The sequence below is a fragment of the Convolutriloba macropyga genome, chromosome 13, assembly GCF_964194025.1.
Source record: "Convolutriloba macropyga chromosome 13, txConMacr16.3, whole genome shotgun sequence".
Classification (NCBI taxonomy): domain Eukaryota; kingdom Metazoa; phylum Xenacoelomorpha; order Acoela; family Convolutidae; genus Convolutriloba; species Convolutriloba macropyga.
Genome location: NC_134480.1, coordinates 19,554,484 through 19,567,255, shown reverse-complemented (window position 1 = coordinate 19,567,255; position 12,772 = coordinate 19,554,484). Strand labels below are relative to the sequence as shown.

General features: G+C 36.8%; 1 protein-coding gene across 3 annotated transcripts in view; it reads right to left on the bottom strand.

The window, feature by feature from the left end:
• LOC142352301 (uncharacterized) overlaps nt 1-12,589 on the bottom strand; it is a 45,620-nt gene extending 33,031 nt beyond the window's left edge. Inside the window, exon 1 of one of the 3 annotated variants that reach the window (XM_075404831.1) lies at nt 12,447-12,589. Coding sequence is in view for 1 of the 3 variants with exons in the window: in XM_075404830.1 (XP_075260945.1) it covers nt 12,447-12,466 (20 nt within the window). In the remaining 2 variants the exon portion in view is untranslated. The remainder of the gene's footprint in view (nt 1-12,446) is intronic. The other 2 variants (XM_075404830.1, XM_075404832.1) reach the window with 2 other exon arrangements.
• Between the last annotated feature and the right edge of the window lie 183 nt (nt 12,590-12,772).

Below are 12,772 nucleotides of genomic sequence, written 5' to 3'. Positions count from 1 at the left end.
CGGAATGAGATGAACTGCTATTGAAAAGGTTGACTACAATGCGCTGAAAGTTCATTCGATTCAGCGCAAAGAAAAACTTTTCTAATTTTTCTAACCTTTTGGAAAATTTAGCTTCGTAGAAAGCAACTACATTGTGGAAATAGTTTTCTGGAATTCGAGTTCAGTTGCATACTACCACAAAACGCTTCAACTACAACAGCTAAAGTAACCGAATTTTTGCGCTAAATCATTTTGACTTATTTTAAAAGGGCCCAGGGTCAGCAGCGTACAGTAAACAACTCGGAGTTATTTTAGATTTTTCTAATTTAAATTTTCTTCCTGAAAAACTACTTGATCGTAAATATAACATAACAAAAATGTTCTGTTGCATTTTCGTTGGCCTGTATTACAACGCGTAATTAGCTCACAATGAAAATAAAAACAAAACACAAATACAATGCATTTCAAAACTTTCAATTTCTTTCAATGAAGTCTCAAAACTTTTTCATATTTCAATTATTCAGACTATGTCGCTTGAGCACTTGCTGGCTGCTGAAATTCGATGTTCTGATAATTTTTTGTTTTACCACATAATTAGCCTGATTCGAAGCAACGGTTGAGGCAGCGCCTGCACCTGTTTCTGAATAGAGCAGAAGGCATGTTCGTCTGAAATACGCATTACAAATAAACGATTTTTCAATTTGGTAGACTTTTTTGTATACTTTTCAAAAAATTGCTGCCTTATAATTTGTTTAAAAATAGTAAAATGGCTAAAAACACAATGCAAAACACATGCCAAAAATTTTATGTAAATTTGATAAGCCTTCAATGTTATTCCGAACTAAAAATCATTGGGTACCAAAAAAATGTACATAAACGAAAATCAGAACCAAAGGTTATTAGTTTGGTTTTCTCCATTTATTTTAGTTCAATTTGGTGACCAAAAATTACCAGAAACCAAATGCTGAATTGTTTTCAAATTAAAGGTGACATTTATTTCGTTATGATTCCACAAAACTAGGAGAGTGAACTCGAAATTTCCAGACAATTAAATTTCAAATCCCGTTGTTTCCTGACTTATAAAGGCCGACCACAAAACTAGTTGCTAAAAATTGTGTTTCTTGTCACTTTTCATTTTTCATTTTCCCAAATCGGTAATACCAACGAGTCATATTAGCTAATAGCCTAATACATTAAAACAGTCATCAGTTCTGTAATCTATCCACTGAGGAATCAGTCTACAAATAATTTCTACTTACCTAATTCAAAGCAATTGAATTAAACGAGACGTAAACTAATCGCAAAAATTGAGTAATTAAAAAATGTCGAAACATCAAAATGTCGAAAGTCAACATGATTTAAATTTAAAAAACATATAGCTGCAAATTACGAGTAAAATTACTTGATTTGAATCTCGTTGAATAAATCAACGCTAATTCGTGGTTTTCATGAATTTATAAAGATTAAACTACTACGCATTGAAAAAGTTTGTAATAGATCTCATACAAGAGTAGAGCTACCGCAATTAAATTTCTCATTTAAAATTTTATCAACGAAAGACGAGTGCAAGAAATCGTTCCCAGACAAGATACACAAAACAAAATCTCCGAAACAAATAAGAAGACCGACTTCAAGGAGGTAGGCAGATTTCAGTCAACAATATGATAGCTTCCCGACGTCGCGCCAATTGAATCCGATACCGCAATACAGCTGAGTTTGCCAACGATATCTGTAATAAATTGCATGCTTAGACGCAAAGCAGCATAAAACAACAAGAAAGGAGAAACAAAAAAGTCTAACAAAATTTTTGAGGTTACAGTCTAGCTTGAAAAAACTGTTTCAGAGGCTCGTCGAAAACCGACAACGGAGGAACGCTTATTTTCTTCACTCGGAAAAAAACTAAAGACGCTGAAAACTAACAATGCCCGTCTTGCTCTGATAAATAACTTATATATTATCGTCAATTCAAACTAACAAACTGTTTAGGTTTCAGATTCAAATACAGGGATTAGATGCAGCTGACTTGCATGAACTTACAATACAAAATCATCTTACCTTAAGGAAACAAAATTTTTGTGTCCCTTTTCAGAACCAAAATGTCAAAAACAGCAGTTTTTTGAGAAAGAGTCTGTAACAGCTGCTGTCCGACATTAAATCAAACCGATTGCTTCAATGGTTCTAAATCTGTCCTCATATTGAAGCTTTGCGTCTGCTTTTACAATATTTTATTATCTTTATTATTGCCGTTGCATTAAAATGTCAATAGATTAACTATTAGGTAAGTTCTTCGCAAGACAAAGTGGACAGTGTTATCTACAGATCAGACAATTGGGCATCTCTTAATATATGCCATGTCAAACTATTAGAGGAAACACTGAATGGGTAAATAAAACAACCCTAAGATTGTTTTGGGCAAGACCATCACAATTTAATTTATTTTGTACGTTTTTTCAATACAACCCCCGGTACAACTCACTTACTCAAAGGAAGCAATCATACACATAGTAAAAGTTTAATTGTCGTTGATGTTTTATCACTCCGATACGCAATAACCAAAAAAACTGCTCAAGAATAACTCAGCTAGGGTAACACGTTAATTTTTGCTTGAAGTCAGCTTATTTTAGCAACACTTCGCTCAGCTATGGAAATTGATCCGTTGTCTTCAGTGTTTCGATTGGGTTTTAACTGTCATTTTCGTTGCTTTTGTTGTTGTTGTTGCTCTTGTTGTTGTTTTTGGTGGTGTTGTTGTTATTGTCGCCATTGTCACTGTTGTTGTAGTTGTTGCTGTTGTTGTTGACGTTGCTGGTTTTTTTGTAGTTTTTTTTATGACGTTGTTGTTGCTGCTGCTGTGTTATTTCAATTTGCATCTGATTTTTTGCAGGTAAAGTAATTACTTTGGTAACAGAGAGTCGAGAATATGAAGAAAAAACAGAATATTTTTATCTCTTCCACATAAACAGCCATTCAAACTGATACTTTCTCACCTCACATGAAACTTGAACACCAACATCGCCTGTTCTTATTTCCTTCGTAGAAACATTGTTGTCAAATTGTATTAATGGAGACAACTTCAATACAGGCTACTTGTAGACTCCATTTTTAATTTGATTTTTCGCCGACTTGTTTGCCGCGCTGAAACCATCAACGATTTTTATAACTCGACCGAGTTTGCAATTGTTGCTTTCCTGGACCATACAACCAAGATCAAAATCCTTTATGTTTTTACTAACTGTCTCTCCCTGTTGTCTACGGTAAGTGAAAGTTGGCATTTACTCCTTCTGGATACAGTCTCAGTGGAGATATGAATTTGTTTGCGTTTGCCCTAAAAATTTTCGATTATCAACAAAATATCTTGCTCATATCGATAAAGAAAATTATTGTTTAATTCCTGTTGCCAAGCAACAAATTATTTGAGATAATGATCTCAGAGTCTTCCACATCACATTCAGTGGTGTAGGTGGACATGCATGTAAGTTTTTGCTCAGCAATGCATATCGTTGTTCAAAGAACATCCCTCGTAATGGAACGGTTCTCATCACCGAATGCATTCCGTTCTGACAAATTCTCACAGAGTGTTCATACAATCCTCCAAAGTAAGTAGTTGAAAGTTTTTTTGTACTTTCTTCTCATCCCTTGTGTGAAGTAAGTATGCTGAATCTTCTCCTTTCCAAACTGCAACATACTCTGCAAACTCTCATTCTGCTGCAAAGAGAAATGTTTCTTTGTCAATTATCTTATAATTTGCTTTTCCCATTCGAGCGATTAACCGCATTAATGGCTTAAGACAACGATCATTTTTCAGATTCGGTACTACCCCAAAGAACACTGCTCGTACAGTTGTACAGTTAAGCATGTGAACGAAGAATAATGTTAGTGCTCTTTCCTGTATTCTTTTTTCATCATTTAAGGGGTCACATTAACGTCATCCAATATTTGCAAGACTTACAGAAGCGTAAAAAATGACAATTCCTGTACTGCTTACGCAAAGATTTATCGACAAGGTGTTATTTCAAAGTAAGAATATCGGATGTTTTGCTTGAATGTTCAGTTGATCTTGGCCTATTCGGCCCATTGAAAATATCGAATGTTTTTCTTGAATGTTCAGTTGATCTTGGCCTGTTCTGCCCATCTTGGCCTATCCTCACCACTTAAAACATGAAAACTGCAAAGATTTTCGAAATATCTTTGACATCGATTGTTTTGCTTCGAGTTACTTAAACTCGTCAGCAAACTGTGCTTCCTGTAATTGTTTGAAAATAGTTGCCGTGTCAATCTTTTCCAATGAAGACCAATTACTATGCTGCTCATTTCATTCAGTTTATTGCTCGCTGTAAATGTTCATGCGTATTCACTAGCCAGTTGTATTTTCTAACATTTTTTTCATTGTACGACCAAATGTCGTTCTTCTGCGTTTGTTTTAACTTTGACGTAACATGCTCTCTTCGTGTGAAGCAAAATTATTTGAAATGCAATTTCTCATACTGTTGGTTTTCTGGTTGCTTCAATCAGGCCGGTCCAGTGGGCCGCTAATTTCACTCTATTTGCTCACTATAACTGGTTTTGATATTCACATACTTTAACTGAGAAAGGCCAGTTCTGTCAAGCATCTGCCATTTTTTGGGTGCACAATCTTGATGTTTACGGTGAGCTTTGTTTATCTGTTGTATTAAGATAGTTGGATCCGTCCAAAAACTGCATTATAGGTTATTTGCAACGTGCCCATTGGCAATGTGTTCATTTGAATCTGACCGCTATGATATTTGAAACGAATGGGGTGTTTTAAAGGTTCGTTTGTAGTACGTGAGAGAGCAACCACCACGTTCATTTAGCTGTCGAAGATCTGTCCAGATATCGCAGTTTTACATTTCCTTTTTTGTAACTGTATAACCGCAATAAATCAAAAGTTGCTTTAAAATTTCAATAGCTTATTAATCGGCCAGTTTTTTGCGATATCAAATTGCAACGAAATTGCCGCAGATTAAAAAATGACATCTCTTCATGTATAAAAGTTTAACTTGGTATAGGAAAAGTCAGAGGAAAAGATGAGAGCCAAAGAAAGAGTGTTTTTGTGCTTTAAAATGTCTTAACTTACAAATATGTGTGTGCTTTTGTTGTATTTGAGATACCACTAACCACTTCAAGTAAAAAGAACCAAGACAAAAAAACAAAGGAAGAATTGTTTGTACTTCATGTAATTATCAATACTGGACACAATAATTGAAACTCAATACTCAAGAATAATTTTTAAATCCGAGACACAGTAAAAAATATTTGCCTTTCAAGAGGGTTTAGTGTACAAGACACAGCAGCAACTTATTTACTGCTCATGGTCCCATTAACTTAGCAATAAGTTGATGAGATATAGAAAGTAAGCCGTTGTCTGCTGCAGTTGTTGTTATGGAATGCCTAGTGTTGTCGTTCTTAAGCCGTTGTTGAGTTATTTAATTTGTAACATGACTTCTCTGTAGAGAGTGTTATTGCTATGACAACAAAAAGTGGATAAAATGGACAAAAATTGGAAATTAGTTATCGTTTCCCTCAATTTGGTTTTCTTTTCCCGCGGAACCTGGAAAAGGCTAATAAATTTCTTTCAAACTTTTAATTTAATAATTCAGGATATTTGCAATCCAAAGACACTCTCCAATTTTAAAAATACAAATTTTTTCAGCAAGGAACTGCGGTAGTGGAATAAATTATTACTATTATTTGCAATATCAGTAAATCGAAGAAGTACCTGTTTGACACGTTGCGAGCATCTGTTTGTAGGTTTTTCAGGATTATATAGAAAATGAGGTCATTCTGGAGTCTACAACCGCATGAAAAGCTCTTGAAAATTGCACAAACGTCCACAACAAGCAAATTTTAACAAATACAGGAGAGAAGTTATTAATTTAGCTGTTGGTACTACTGATTAGCTTGCTGGTTTCGTTACTAAAATTTATAATTTATCACATTACTATTTCAATAGCGACCATACACATCTCAAACCAGCTATCCCTGTTCAAGGCTTCGACTTACTAAAATTCTGATAAAGTCTGAGGGTGGAGGTAAAAAAAACTTCAATAACATGGTCGAAGACCAGTTAAAGACGAGCTCTTCTTATACAAAAGATGAGTCAAACTAAAAAGTTCCACCAACACCTGGGCTCGATCTCGTAACATTCTCCAACCTTACCCAATGGTTAACCAATGGCGCTACATTCCTTGGTCGGTTGCGATCCTAATTCCAGGAAACATTTTATTGCCTAGAAAAATTTCAGCGCCAATAATTTTGCCCAAACGAATTCCAGGACACGTTTTATTGCCAGCTAAATTCCAGGACACGTTTTATCGTCCAGCCAAACTCCAGGGCACGTTTTATTGCCCAGCCAAATTCCAGGGCACGTTTTATTGCCCAGCCAAATTCCAGATCACGTTTTATTTTTCAGCCACATTCCAGGACACGTCTCATTTCCCAAACAAAGTCCAGGGCACGTTCTATTGTTGCAGAAAATTTCCTTAAAACGTTTTATTGCCCAGACCAATTCCAGGACACGTTTTTTTGTGCAGCCAAATTCCAGGTTACGTTTTATTGCCAAGCCATATTCAAGGACACTTTTTATATTTTAGTCAAATTCCAGGATATGTTTTGTGGTTCAGCTTAATTCCAGGGCACGTTTTATTAGACAAACAAATTGAAGGGCACGTTCTATTGTCCAGCCAAAATCCGGGACACCTTTTTGTCCAAAACGAATTCCAGGACACGTTTTATTGTCCAGCCAGATTCCAGGACACGTTTTATTGTTCAGACAAATTGTTCCAAGACACTTTTTATTGAATAAGCAATCTCTAGGACAATTTTTTGTCCAGCCCAATTCCAGGACACGTTTCATTGTGAAACTACATTCCAGGACACGTTTTTTTGTCCAGCCGAAATCCGGGACACCTTTTTGCCCAAAACGAATTCCAGGACACGTTTTATTGTCCAGCCAGATTCCAGGACACGTTTTATTGTCCAGCCAAATTCCAGGGCACATTTTATTCGCCAAACAAATTCCAGGATACGTTTTATTGTTCAGCAAAGTTCAAGCACATTTGTTTTGTCCAGCCGAATTCCAGGACATATTTTTATCGTCCAGTTAAAATCCATGACAGGCTTTTTGTCTAGCCAAATTCGAGGACACGTTCTGTTTCTCAGCCCAATTCCAGGTCATTTTTTTGTTGTGGAACTAAATTCAAGGACACGTTTTTTTTTCAGCCAACTTGCAGGACACCTTTCACAGCCCAAACAAATTCAATTCCAGACTTGTTTTATTGTCCAACCAGATTGCAGAACAATCTATATTGTCCAGCCAAATTCCAGGACACGTTTCATTGTCCAGCCGAATTTCCGAGCACATTTTATTTCCCAAGCAAATTCCAGGACATGTTTTTTCTCCAGCTGAATTCCGTGATACGTTTTTTTTTCAGCCAAAATTCAGGACATGTTTTATTGTAAAACTAAATTCCTGGACACGTATTATTGTTCAGCCAAATTCCGGTGCGCGTTTTTTGAACCAGCCGAATTTGTGGGCACATTTTTTCCCCAAACAAATTCCAGTATACGTTTTATTGTCCAACCAAATTCCAGGACAGTTTTTATTTTCCAGCCAAATTCCAGGACACGTTTTTTTGTCCAGCCGATTTCCAGGGCACATTTTATTCCCCAAGCAAATTCCAGGATACGTCTTCTTTTTGTTCAGCTAAATTTCAGAATATGTTCTATTTTCAGCCAAAATCCGGGACATTTTTATTGGAAAACTGAATTCCAGGACACTTTTCATTGTCCAGTCAAATTTCAGTGCACGTTTTTTTGTCCAAGACACGTTTCACAGCCCAAACAAGTTTCATGACACAATCTTTTGTCCATTCAAATTCCAGGACAATTTTTATCGTACAGCCGAATTAAACGACATATTTTTTTGTCCAGCTAAAATCCAGGACACGTTTATTGTCTAGCCAATTTGAGGTCACGTTTTATTGTCCATCCAAATTCCAGGACATGTTTTTATTGTCCAACTAAAATCCAGGACAAATTTATTGTCTAATCAAATTCGATGACAATTTTTATTGTCCAGTCAAACTCCAAGACAATTTTTTTTGTCCAGCCCAAATCTAGGACACGTTTTATTGTCCAGCCAAATTCCAGGTCATGATCTTTTTCTGAGCCAAATTCCAGGACGTATTTTCTTGTAAAACTACATTCCAAGTCACGTTTTTTGTCCAGCCAATTTCCAGGGCAAGTTTTATTGTTCAGCCAAATTCAAGGACACGTCTCATTTCCCAAACAAAGTCCAGGACACGTTCTGTTGTCCAGAAAATTTCCCTGAAACGTTTCAGGGCCTAGACCATTTCCAGGATAAGTTTTACTGCACAAACAACTTCCAGAACACGTTTTTTTGTGCAGTCAAATTCCAAGACACATTTTATTGCCAAAATTTATTCAAGGACACGTTTTAATCTTCAGTCGAAATTCATGACACGTTTTGTGGTCCAGCCAAACTCCAGGGCACTCTTCATTGGACAAACAAATTGAAGGGCACTTTCTATTGTCTAGCCAAAATCCAGAACACGTTTTTTAGCACAAAAAAAACGGCACGCTCTACTGTCCAGAAAAACTCCAGGGCACGTTTTATTGTCTCGGCAAATTTCGCGACACGCTTAATTACCCAAGGCCCCTTTTAATGCCCAAAGAGATACCACGACACGTTTTTTTTTCAGCCATATTCCAGGACACGATTTATTTTTCAACCGACCTCCAGGACAGTGTAAAAATGAATTCCAGAACACGTTTTATTATCCAACCAAAACCCAGGACAATTTTTATTGTCCAGCCAAATTCCAGGTTACGTTTTGTTGTCTAACCAAAATTCACGACACGTCTCATTTCCCAAATTAAGTCCAGGGCACATTCTTTTGTCCAGAAAATTTCCTGGAAACCTTTTATTGCCCAGATCAATTCCAGGACAAGTTTTATTACACAAGCAAATTCCAGGACACGTTTTTTTGTGGAGCCGATTTCCAGGGCACATTTTATTTCCCAAGCAAATTCCAGGATACGTCTTCTTTTTGTTCAGCTAAATTCCAGAATATGTTCTATTTTCAGCCAAAATCCGGGACATTTTTATGGGAAAACTGAATTCCAGGACACGTTTCATTGTCCAGTCAAATTTCAGTGCACGTTTTTTTGTCCAGCCAAACTCCAGGACACGTTTCACAGCCCAAACAAGTTTCATGACACAATCTATTGTCCCTCCAAATTCCAGGACAATTTTTATCGTACAGCCAAATTAAACGACATATTTTTTTTGTCCAGCTAAAATCCAGGACACGTTTATTGTCTAGCCAATTTGAGGTCACGTTTTATTGTCCATCTAAATTCCAGGAAATATTTTTATTGTCCAACTAAAATCCAGGACAAATTTATTGTCCAATCAATTTCGATGACAATTTTTATTGTCCAGCCAAACTCCAAGACAATTTTTATTGTCCAGCCAAAATCTAGGACACGTTTTATTGTCCAGCCAAATTCCAGGTCTTGATCTTTTTCTGAGCCAAATTCCAGGACGTATTTTCTTGTAAAACTATATTCCAAGACACGTTTTTTTGTCCAGCCAATTTCCAAGACACATTTTATTGCCAAAATTTATTCAAGGACACGTTTTATTCTTCAGTCGAAATTCAGGACACGTTTTGTGGTCCAGCCGAACTCCAGGGCACTCTTCACTGGACAAACAAATTGAGGGGCACTTTCTATTGTCTAGCCAAAATCCAGAACACGTTTTTTAGCACAAAATAACGGCACGCTCTACTGTCCAGAAAAACTCCAGGGCACGTTTTATTGTCCCGGCAATTTTCGCGACACGCTTAATTACCCAAGGCCCCTTTTAATGCCCAAACAGATACCACGACACGTTTTTTTTCCAGCCATATTCCAGGACACGTTTTATTTTTCAACCGACCTCCAGGACAGTGTAAAATTGAATTCCAGAACACGTTTTATTGTCCAACTAAAATCCAGGACAAATTTATTGTCTAATCAAATTCGATTACAATTTTTATTGTCCAGCCAAACTCCAAGACAATTTTTTTGTCCAGCCAAAATCTAGGACACGTTTTATTGTCCAGCCAAATTCCAGGTCTTGATCTTTTTCTGAGCCAAATTCCAGGACGTATTTTCTTGTTAAACTATATTCCAAGACACATTTTTTTGTCCAGCCAATTTCCAGGGCACGTTTTATTGTTCAGCCAAATTCAAGGACACGTCTCATTTCCCAAACAAAGTCCAGGACACGTTCTGTTGTCCAGAAAATTTCCCTGAAACGTTTCAGGGCCTAGACCATTTCCAGGATAAGTTTTACTGCACAAACAACTTCCAGAACACGTTTTTTTGTGCAGCCAGATTCCAAGACACATTTTATTGCCAAAATTTATTCAAGGACACGTTTTATTCTTCAGTCGAAATTCAGGACACGTTTTGTGGTCCAGCCGAACTCCAGGGCACTCTTCATTGGACAAACAAATTGAAGGGCACTTTCTATTGTCTAGCCAAAATCCAGAACACGTTTTTTAGCACAAAATAACGGCACGCTCTACTGTCCAGAAAAACTCCAGGGCACGTTTTATTGTCCCGGCAAATTTCGCGACACGCTTAATTACCCAAGGCCCCTTTTAATGCCCAAACAGATACCACGACACGTTTTTTTTTCCAGCCATATTCCAGGACACGTTTTATTTTTCAACCGACCTCCAGGACAGTGTAAAATTGAATTCCAGAACACGTTTTATTATCCAACCAAAATCCAGGACAATTTTTACTGTCCAGCCAAATTCCAGGTTACGTTTTATTGTCTAACCAAAATCCACGACACGTCTCATTTCCCAAACTAAGTCCAGGGCACATTCTTATGTCCAGAAATTTTCCTTGAAACGTTTTATTGCCCAGATCAATTCCAGGACAAGTTTTATTGCACAAACAAAATTCAGGACACGTTTTTTTGTGGAGCCGTATTGCAGGGCAAGTTTTATTTTTCAACCGACCTCCAGGACATGTAAATTAAATTCTAGGACACGTTTAACCAAATTGTTTAGCCAAATCATTCCGGGAGAGGTTTTATTGAATAAACAAATTCTAGGACACGTTTTGTTGTCCGGCCCAATTCCAGTAAACGTTTTATTGTGAAACTAAATTCCAGGACACGGTTTATTGTCCAACCGAAATCAAGGACACTTTTTCGCCCAAGCAAATTCCAGTATACATTTTTTTAGTCCAGCCAAATTCCAGGACATGTTCTATTTTTCAGCCAAATTCCTGGAGATGTTTTATTGTAAAAGTAAATCCCAGAGAACCTTCTGTTGTCCAGCAAAATTCCAGGACACGTTTCACAGCCCAAACAAAATTAAGGACTCGTTTTATTGTCCAGCCGAATCCTAGGACATATTTTTTTGTCCAGCTAAAATCCAGGACACGTTTATTGTCTAGCCAATTTCGAGAAGACGTCTTATTGTCCTGCCAAATTCCAGGACATTTTTATTGTCCAACTAAAATCAAATCTAGGACACATTTATTGTCCAATCAAATTCGATGACAACTTTGATTGTCTAGCCAAACTCTAGGAAATTTTTATTGTCCGGCCAAATTCCAGGACACGTTCTGCTCCTCAGGCAAATTCCAGTTATTGTAATTCCATTTATTGTAAAACTAAATTTCAAGACATGACTTATGGTCCAGCCAATTTCCAGCGCACGTTTTATTGTCCAGCCAAATTCAGGGACATGTTTCACAGCCCAAACAAATTTCAGGGCACGTTTTATTGCCCTACCAAATTCCAGAACAATTTTTTTTGTCCAGCCAAATTCCAGGACAAGTTGTATTTTCCAGACAAATTGCAGGGCACATTTTATTGTCCAGCCAAATTCCAGGACACGGTTCACAGCCCAAACAAATTTCAGGACACATTTTATTGTCCAGCCAAATTACAGGACATTTTTATTGTCCAGCCAAATTTCAGGACATATTTTTATTGTCCAGCTAAAATCCAGGACACGTTTATCGTCTAGCCAAAATCAAGGACACGTTTTATTGTCTAGCCACAATCAAGGACACATTTTAATCTTCGACCAAATTCCAGGACACGTTTTGTTGTCCAGCTATGGACTGTTGTTTTAGTACTTTTCAAAGTCGAGGACATCACATAATGTGTTGAAAAGTTCTTTTCATATCAAAAATCTATCCAGGGCTGTCTTTTAATGCCTTGTAACGGTCGAGGACGGTCATTTCATCATTCCAGGTCTAGACTAGACAAAGGGTCGTTAAAAACAGAGAATTGCAACACAGTCTAAATTTTTTTGCAATAAGTTTGCAGTCTGGCAGCAGGGGATATCAAAAACTCTCGAATTTCTTAATTTGATTATAATAAGCAGCAAAATTTGTGAGCAAAAGTAATTTACCTTTTGAGCAGATGAACCATCAAATACAAAAGTACACAACGAACAATTTTACAAATTTAAATGTGTTGTTGGCTGTCTAGTATATTCGTGCGGTTCAATTTTACCAATAAATCTGAGAAATGGAGAACTTCATTAGATATGGCGACAGAGTAAATATAACATACCAAATACTGAAACTAACAAACCATGCAGTTCTTTTATTTAAATTACGTACTGCAACAGCAAATACCATCAAGCAAAGCTTTAAAATTGCTTCATTTGGTATATTCATTTAACAGCATCCACAAACATTCAAAAAAGTGGAACTCGTTTACCATAAGAAAGTA